At 41.5% G+C, this 9690-nt stretch overlaps 1 protein-coding gene across 3 annotated transcripts in view; it reads right to left on the bottom strand.

The window, feature by feature from the left end:
* Positions 1 to 9690, bottom strand: part of ska1 (spindle and kinetochore associated complex subunit 1) — a 283761-nt gene that overhangs the window by 44397 nt on the left and 229674 nt on the right. The window contains exons 4-5 of one of the 3 annotated variants that reach the window (XM_050072297.1): positions 5391 to 5603; positions 1009 to 4735 (exon numbers count right to left, since the gene is read on the bottom strand). The exons of the other annotated variants lie outside the window; for them this stretch is intronic. Of the exons in view, the coding sequence (XP_049928254.1) occupies positions 4499 to 4735; positions 5391 to 5603 (450 nt within the window). The 3' untranslated portion in view covers positions 1009 to 4498. Of the gene's footprint in view, positions 1 to 1008; positions 4736 to 5390; positions 5604 to 9690 lie in introns of those variants that run through there. 3 annotated transcript variants of the gene reach the window in all.

Raw genomic sequence — 9690 nt, 5'->3', positions numbered from 1 at the left:
TTCCAACTTGCTATGGTGAGATACATGTAAAAATGTAAGAATTTAGTCATACGGATTTGTTTTTTTCATTGATATAAAAATTAATATAAAATACAGGCACATGGCAGGACATGTAATGCTGGCGAATCTGGTTAGCCCAGATTGTCCTGAAAAAAACAAGATATAGCATGTATATGTAGCCTTTATAATGACTGTGATATGAGCTTAAAAGTAAAGGCAGTAAAAATACCCCAAAAAGGCCTAGGGCCCATAGGGTTAAGTCAGTGTTTGTAGGCTATTTTTTGCACGCAGGTCCTGTTCATTTCAATGTTGATGACAATTATCAAAAACATCTGTTAGAATGATTCTCTCTTTGTCTTTCAGATAAGGTAACAATACTGAGTGCTGTATCACTTCATATTCACCCACACAAAGTAAGTAATAGTTACTTTTCTGTTGCTGTTAAGTGTAAAACAGCACTTTTTTTTTTTTTACATCTAAACTGAGGGAATAGAGGATTTCAGATTTTCAATGTATTGAATACACCACAAAGGTCGTGGACGTTAACGCACAATTTATTCAGGGACTGTTGCGTACGGAGATGGTGATTAGACCCCATTTGGTTGTCTCATAAGGCCCTTTTACACTGCCAGATTTTCTGCGAATGTTGGGCCGTTTTGCCGGCCAGCTGCGAGCGTTTAGAGACACAGAGGTGGAATGGCGAGTTGATCCGAGGCGCCCAATTTTCCGCCTCGTAGGGTAGTCAGATTGGCGGAACCCTTTTAGTTTAAAAAGACAGAGGCAGCCTTCCACAACGGGAAGAGGCTGTTGAAGACTTGTGGGAGGAGCTGTTGATGATGCCCAAGTGCGAGCCACTGGCGGTAGATAAACAGGAAACAGGTGATAGCAGGAATTAGTGAGCAGAAATATACCCAGATAAGGTCGGAGGTCTATAACTGCACATATATATGTGCAGTTATAGACCTCCGACCTTAACTGGGTACATTTCATTTCCTTTCAATATTAAGATTATTTAGAAAAGTGTTTTTTTGGGGTTGTTTAATTGATTATTGTTTTTTGAAGTGACTCTGCGCGATGCAACTGCAACAGTGCGCAGCAACAGTTGACAATTCAGTTGCTATTCACTGAACACAACATGCAGAGTACCGTCTACGAAGATGTCGAAGCTGGCATATCCCTCAGAAGAAGGGGAAGGGAAAAAAAAGGTTGAAGAGGCAAACAAACAAGCTCAAGGTAAGGTCAAGTAAAGCGACGTTTACCACTTACAAGAATGGGTGATTAGGTTAGTACGTGCAATATGTGTTTTTGCACTGTCTGTTTGAAATTTTTATGGTGTTTCAAATGATTATGGTGAAACCTATCATTCAGGAAGGTTGTTACGTCCTTCATTTTCAATACAATTCATGGAAAACATTAAAAGCAGCGTTGGTCAGGATGCACAACATATGTGGTTCATATTTCTTGATAGTGTCTTACAATAAAAGGGTCAAAAACTACCTGCTCCATACTGTGAAGGTCAGAATATGAACAGTATGAAAGGATCTTTTAGAGGTTTTCGCAAAGGCCCAGTTGGGGTAGCCACAGGTTTGAAGTGCTTCCCTGATGTGTTTCTGTTCCTTCACCTTCCCCTCTGTCCTCATGGGCACGTTTTCTGCCCGATGATTCAGTGTCCTGATAACTCCCAGCTTGTGCTCCAGTGGGTGGTGAGCTCAAACAGCAGGTATTGGTCCGTGTGTGTAGGTTTTCTATATACCTCAATGTTAAGGTTTCTGTCCTCTTCAATGTGTACTGCACAGTCTAAGAAGGGTAGACAGTCTCCTCTGACATCCTCCCATGTGAATTTAATGTTAGGGTCCACTGCATTAATGTGTTCCGTGAAGGTTTCCACTTCCTCAGTTTTGATTTTGACCCAGGTGCCGTCCACATACCTGAACCAGTGGCTAGGAGCAGTTCCTGTAAAGGTGGTCAGAGCTCTCTTCTCCACATCTTCCATGTAAAGATTGGCCACTATAGGGGACACCGGTGAGCCCATAGCATAGCCGTGCTTTTGTTAGTAGAAACCCTCACTGTACTTGAAGCAGGTGGTGGTCAAACAAAGATCTAGCAGGTCACAAATGTGGTCTGGGGTGAAGTTGGTCCTGTCTGGACGGGAGCTGTCTTGTAGCAGACGTTTCCTCACTGTCTTAAGTGCTTCTTTGGTGGGAATGCAAGTGAAAAGTACAGTGACTCATATGATACCATAGTTTCGTCAGAGTCTAGAGTTATCTCTCTGGTCTTGTTGGTAAAATCCTGAGAGCTCCTTACATGGTATGGAGTGTTGCCAACCAGGGGAGCTAGGATCATAGCTAGGTGTTTGGAGATGTTGTACATGACCAAGTTGATGCTGATGATGGGTCTTAGTGGTGCTCCTTCCTTGTGTATCTTGGAGAGTCCACAGATGCATGGGATGGCTTCACCAGGGTACAGTCGATAATACAGTGGTCTGTCAATGATTTTGTCCTTTTCCAGTTTTTGTAGATAATCTATGACCACCTTTTTGTAGCCACTGGTGGGATCACGCCTCAGTGTTTCGTATGTGGCTGTGTCGCTGAGCAGAGCAGTGATTTTGGCATGGTAGTCTGCTGTCTTCAGCACCACTGTGCATCTTCCTTTGTCTGCAGACAAGATGGTGATGTTCCAGTCTTTCCTCGGTGATGCCAGGGCCTTCCTTTCTTCAATGGTGAGGTTGGAGTTGGTGTTTTTGCTCCAGAGAGAGCGGCTGATACCTTTAGTCTCAGTTGTTCTGCCTCTGTGTCTGCCAGCTTATTTCTGATGGCTGACTCTGTTGCTGTGATAAGATCTACCACCGGTATCTGTTCTGGTGTTACGGCAAAGTTCAGTCTCCTGGCCAGTACATGCTTTTCCGGTTGGGTGAGCTCTCTGTCCGATAAGTTTTTCACCCACTTCTCATGTCCGGATGTGCTGTGTTGTGATCCTTGTTTCTCCAGGTCAGTACGTCTGTTCTATTGGAGAAGTTATGACGAGACTGTAGTGTCAGGAACTTTCTTGTCTGTCATTCCTTGCCTTTGGAGTGTTGCAAAGTCTTTGCCTTCTCAACAAACTTGGAGACATCTTCCAGGACTTCCCTGGGTAGAAGTGGTGTCAGTTCTTCCAACATCTGTTCTGTCTTGGATTTAAGTGCATCGATGTTGAAGTGACTCTGTCTCTCTCTCGATGAGTAGCTGGTTTTGAGCCCTCTGAAGGACAGTCGCAGCCCTGTGTCCTTTCATGGTGGAACCCAAGCGTAGGCTGTTAGTAGCATACTTTAGAGTTTGAACTTTTGTTTTAAGGATTCTTTTCAGCATTTAAGTTGTTTCCACCTTACATGGCTTGTTACAAATTACTATTTAAAGAATAAATATAAAATCTTACTATAATCTTTTGTTGCATTTCTTTTTCTTCCGTTAGATGGGCAGTAGATATTATATGTAATACTTTACCTTTGGAGTTGTCTAGTGGTCAAGCAGGGTGTCATTTTAAAATTTTCAACACTAAGCAGCACTCAGACAGATAGTAACGGTAAAAAAGGCAAGTGCCATTAGTTACAGGGGTTAAAGCAAGAAAAAATTTTGTGCCTGAAATGTGGAGCACAGAAGATTTGTGTGCCTGAAATCTGAAATCTTTTCCGGAGTGGGGGGCTTGGTGTTGCGGTCACAAAATGAAGTAATAGAAATGTATGTGTTGCAAACGAACGTGTTTATTATCAAAACGAACAAAAAGATTATAGCTTTAGTAGTTACTTTTCAGATTAAACTTTTATAGCATAATGAGTTTATAAATAAAGATGAAACTTTCAGTGGTTACCAGACTTTTTGATTTATAGCTCCTACATCTCTTTTTTTGCCTTGGTGCTATTTATTTTTAGAAGCTAAATCATTTAGGCTGTTTGCAAAATTGTATCGCGTTTGATGTGAATTAAACAGGCAGTTACGTCGAAATTTCGCTTCTGGGCAAGCACGTCATCATTGAAATGGATCATATAATGTTGTGTTGGTGACTTTAAAACTTCAGCATAGAGGATTTTTATTGCAACTTTTGTTTCTGTCTGGTTTCTGTTACTTGACCTTTAAAATTACCACTGGTTTACCGGAGCCTCTCCCGCTCCGTCTGTGCTCTGTGTCTCAATGTGACATGATGTAAAAGCATGGACAGGTGTCAGTGTTGATTGGCTATCACTTGTGCCGTATAACTAATCAGAGGGGGCTGTAGGCAGGACATTGTTACAAAGCCCAGTGCAGTAGGGACTGCAGGCAGGGAGTGAGACGGCTGTATCAGAGCCAAAGGAGCAAGTTTTAAAATACATTTATTTGATTGGTTATGATGAAAAAATGTCCAATGCCCATTATGGTAAACAGTAAGTTGTGTTTACTCGCACACTGTGCGCCTAAATCATTTTCCCGGTTCACACATTCTCCTGGCTATGCGCAAGTAACCCCCCATCAGTAAATAAATGTCCATTTTATGGCATGATGGACAGGCATTCATCAGGTTGGTGGCCACAGCGCTTTCTCTCCAGGTCTGTCGGCATTTCGCGGCACCTCCCACACACACACCATGAGGGTCCAGCAGTGGATCCTGGGACGGGTAGAGCACCTGATGTATCTGATCTCAGGTCAAAAATGTAGGATGGGTCATTCTGTAACACAGCCCGGATCATCTGATGAGATGCACTGAGGTCCATGCTCCCAATCAAGGCCTGCAATGCAATGCAGACTGTCATTGTTACAGAGTTATAATATAATTTTGTGGGTGTTGTGAATCTTTGGGACAAAGTCAAACTTGACTATTGTCTCAAAGATTTATTTAGAAAGGTCATGACTAAACTTGACCATTATTATAAAAAAAAAAATTGTTTTATCCTTTATAATATTTGAAAAGTAAATTTAAAAATTACAAAACAGTTAAAACTACACCATCACCACTGCACTCTTGTCTTCTGATGCAGTGTCCCAATGATCAAGTCAAAACACAGAAAAAGAGGATTGCAGTCAGAGGCTCAATGTTAAAAAAAAGATTTCTTTACTCCATTTCTGCAGAAATTGTATGTTTTGAAAATTACAAAGGCATATACAGCACAAAGGTGTCTTGCTTATATGCGAGTTTTGTTATTTCTATGTAGTACTTTTACACTGCATTTGTATTGCGCTGCTTTCTATCAGTCATCTGCCTCTTAGTTACAATACACATCCTGTGTTTTGCTGCTGAGGTAAGGTACAACAGATGGAGCACATATTGAACGCACTCAAAAAACACCTTTTGTAACAGAAATCACACTTCTATATATAAATGTGTGTGTGTCTGAGTTTGAAGTTTACATCAGAACAAAAAAATAAAAGTAATAATATACATACATCCTCATAAGCGATCTGCTCTGTTTGGAGAGCCTGTATCCGCTGCAGGTCCTCCGGTTCCAGCTGTAGTTTCGACAGTAAACCGTGGCCGGATCCCCGTCCTCTACCTCTTCCTCCTCTCCCACCTCGAACCCCTGGTCCGCGGCCTCGAGCACGACCTCGGCCCGTGGACGTGCTCGGAGCCGGGGACCCTGACATGCTGTCATGTGAACTCTTAAAATAAAAAACGATTCATATATAGAGTCATTCACAAAAACAACGTTTATCTAACAAGTGATAGACATCATTGTTATTGTTAGCTTTTCCTCGTTATCCCGGCGGTAAAAGAGCTAACGTTAGCTGTTTACTCATAGCATTACATTGTTATGACATGACACTTGTAACTTTACCTATATAACGTGCTAAAATGCTAGCTTGGTAATGTTAGTTGTGGACACTGAAGTGAGTAATAAGAGCCACGTTTGTTTCAACATGCCCTGTAATAACTTTAAAGTTTGTCATAGTTACCTGTGAGTCTGACGTTGTTGAAATTTGTAGCTAAGTGATAGCGTTGCTCTTGGTGTAAGTCGGTCCTCTCTCTCCTCTCAAAACTCACGCTGCGCCGTCTCCTTCTCCCACCTGAGGAGGTGTGTCAGTAGGCGGCGGAAAGGGGAGGGCGAAACAGCTCAGAGGGGAGGACGCATGACGTCAGACGGAGCACAGGAGGGAGGGGGAAGAGTGTGGAGGAGATGCAACTTTCAAATCTCTCCAACACTGTAGACTTATTAACACTTAAATAGGGGGGTTCCCACATCTCTTGTAAGAATCCTGTTTTGTTGGTATGCACACCAGTCAATGTATGTGAAATGGAGTGATTTTACATCTGCTCCATTCAGTGTATGCAATGGAGTTAGGCAGGGGAGCATTTTATCTCCCTTTCTTTTTAATATTTACATGAACGAGTTATCCAACCAGCTAAACAACTGTAGAACAGTCTGTATGGTTGTTGACACCATTATCAACCACCTGATGTACGCAGATGATCTGGTTATCCTGTGTCCAAATAGTGCTGGCCTTCAACAGTTACTAAGAGTATGCTCTCAATATGGCTCTGACTTTGATATTAAATATAATGGAAAAAAGAGTAATATTATGATAGTCAGAAGCAAGGAAGACAATAAATCGTCATTTCCTGCCTTCTCTCTCTCTCTGGTACTGTCCTCAAAATATGTGAAGAGGTTAAATACTAAAGACATTATCTAACTGATGACCTGTCTGATGATAGGGACATTCAAAGACAACACCGAATGATGTATGCACAGGCTAATATGTTGAAACGCAAATTTAGTATGTGCTCATTGTCTGTGAAGACCACTCTTTTTAAAACTTTTTGCACCCCAATGTATACTGCCCACTTGTGGCGGCGCTACAAAAGTAGCAGTATGCAGAAACTCAAGGTGGCATATAATGATGGCATGAGGACGCTGCTTAAAGTGCCAAGAAGGAGCAGTGCAAGCCAAATGTTTGTCAGTGTTGGTGTATCTACATGTCCTGCTGTACTCAGGAATCTCATGTACAGTTGTATGTGTAGGATATCTGAGTCACCAAACAGCATAATTTCAGCGCTTGCAAATCCTGCCATAAGTACGGTTAGGTTCACCTCAAGGCATTGAAACCATTGGCGTTTTAGTTTATATGCAAATATTTGATATTTTTGTATCTGTCTGTCCTTTTATTGTGTCTTGTATTTTTATTGTACAGTACTATGGACCGCCTCTATGTCCGGAATAAAGTGTGGAAATTGAAATAGGATCATTATAAAAAAATCCACCCCCTGTACTACAGCTGGGCAGTATATCGATTTTTTTACAATATATTAATATATTTTCAAGCAAGATATAGATTTAGACAATACCATTTATATCAATATAGTTGTGCCACACAACTCATACCAGTGTTCATCCGTCCTCTCTCTCACTCTCCGCACAGCTCTGCTCCACTCACTCACTCACAGTTTCTCCATCAACACTCAGAGAGAAACAGAGCTGCTACTCTGTTTTATCAGTCTGTTAATTAGTCTACAGTGCAACATCGGTCTATATGTTGCACAAGCTACGCTAAATCAGTCTGTGAGATGAATGAAGTTACTGCAATAGCACATGTACAATACTGTGGGCCTTTCCCCCTACAACTTTTAGCCGCGTACAGGCAAGCCATGCTGTGCCGGTTTGTCTTTCTGTTATTAGTTTAGACGCACGGTGCCACACTGAGCTGTGCACCTACTCCTTCTCTAGAGTAGGTCCAAAAGCTGGGCCACCCGCACTCAAGCAGGTAGCGGTGGCGTCTAGCTGACAGCAGTGAACCCCAGACCACCCCTTCTCTCCCCTTCAAACAAGCTGTGTGTTGTGAGACTCTCCTCAACTCTGTCTGCCGAGACCAGAGAGAAAAGTGTCTTTAAAAGTCTGTGTGTTTAGACTCACAAGTCAGTCTTTAGACGCTTTGCTTAAATAAAGACTGACGTCTTTCTCCCTGCTTTTGTGTTTAGATGGGCAGATACAATTTCAGAGTTTAAAAAAACTCCCTACGTTGCAGAACCAATAGTAAATTCGCAGGGCGGTCCTTCGGTGGCTCACTGTGCTCGTAAACATAGTCCGACTGTGTTAAAAGTTTTAAACAAAGTCGCTGTAAGTCCTTCATTTCCACAATCTTGATAAAACAGAGTTAAATCTCTTGGGATACATTTTCAATCTCTCTGTGTGTTTCCTTGCGGACGAGAAAAGGGGGGGCGCACATTTTCGGGAGGGCGTGTCCTTTTCAAAAATGCAAGAGCCGTTGCTTTGTTGCCGGCCATTTTCTCCGGTGTGTTAAACACACTTTAGAAAGGAGTGTCCCCAGACTATCAGAAGGCGGAGATCTCTGATGGTCTGGTGGCGAGACTACTGTGTGTTCAGCTCTCAGTACTTTTGTAGCTTCTAACTCAATCTCTGGTTTGGAGTTTTGAGTTTCTCTCCTGCGTCCTCCGTTTGTACTTTAGATATCTGCTTTATTCTACGGTTTCATGTTCGCCATCAGCCGTATTAGAAGTCGCTGCTCGAAAACTCAACATTTCCTTATTTTGCTGCTTCACAATTAAAGTTTTTACATAAAACGATAAGGGGGGACTTTTATTTTTAAAACTCTATAGGAATTAAAATATGTTTATTACCAAATTAGCTTTTCTTCAATTAAAACAAGTCTAAAATTATGGCAGAGAGGAAGAGTACAAGCAGAATCAGCCACAGTGAAATGTTAAATGAAGAGCTGCAGACAACAGGCTCTTACTGCACCTCTGCAAACAGCTCACCTCCAACAGGTAAACTTCTTTTACCTGCCCTGCTGTGGAAAAACACATGCAGTCAAAATAACAGGGGATGTTAGCCATGGATCAGCTTGCAACTGAACATGTAGTCCACATCGTAGAAATTACCGAGATATATATTGTCTATCGCAATTCAGCCTGAAAATACCTAGATATGAATCTTTGTCCATATCGCCCAGCCCTACCCCGTACAGTTATCATGAACGATGAAATAAGCCAGAGATCAAAACTGTTTTTTTATACCAGGCTGTAACTATGTTTATTTTAGCTGTAAAGTTGGGCATTTTAACATGGTAGTCTATGGGGATTTGCTGTTTTGAAGCCAGCCTTAAGAGGCCAGTCGATGAATTGCAGTTTTTGGCACTTCTGCGTTGGCTTCACTTGTCAGCCCTGAAGGTTGCTGCTTGGTATGAGCGCATGTTTTCTGAAAGGAGGAGCAAGCAAAAGAGGGAGAGGATGGACTTTTCTAATTTTTGTAGACAGGCTGGGGACACATATTTTTGTTAGAAACCCATGGTTAAGTGCATTTTGCATAATATGTGCCCTTTAATAGATACTTATCCATAATGCTTATGTTAAAACTGCTGAAATAAATAATTAAAAAAAGAATGTTAAGCCTTTGGTTAAATATCAATATAAGCCTCAAAAATCCAGTACTGTTTAGGTTCTTATTTAATTTTTGCAGCTATGGACACAAACTAATTATGCCTGGCACAAAACTCGGTGAATTTTACTGTAAAGCAGCGACATGATGTGCTGTATTTGTTATTATACACATATGACTATTGTCACACATGTATACTGCCAGATATTAATACATACTTTCAACATATTGTACCACAGTAGCCAGAACTGTAATATTATTACTTTCAATAACGTTGTTGTAAGCTACTGTTATTACCTGCACATCTCTCTCTCTCTCTCTCTCTCTCTCTCTCTCTCTCTCTCTCTCTCTCTCTCTCT

The sequence above is a fragment of the Epinephelus moara genome, chromosome 20 (genome assembly GCF_006386435.1).
Source record: "Epinephelus moara isolate mb chromosome 20, YSFRI_EMoa_1.0, whole genome shotgun sequence".
NCBI classification, from domain to species: Eukaryota; Metazoa; Chordata; class Actinopteri; order Perciformes; family Serranidae; genus Epinephelus; species Epinephelus moara.
Note: the sequence above shows the minus strand (reverse complement) of the source record. Positions and strands in the feature narration are given on the sequence as shown.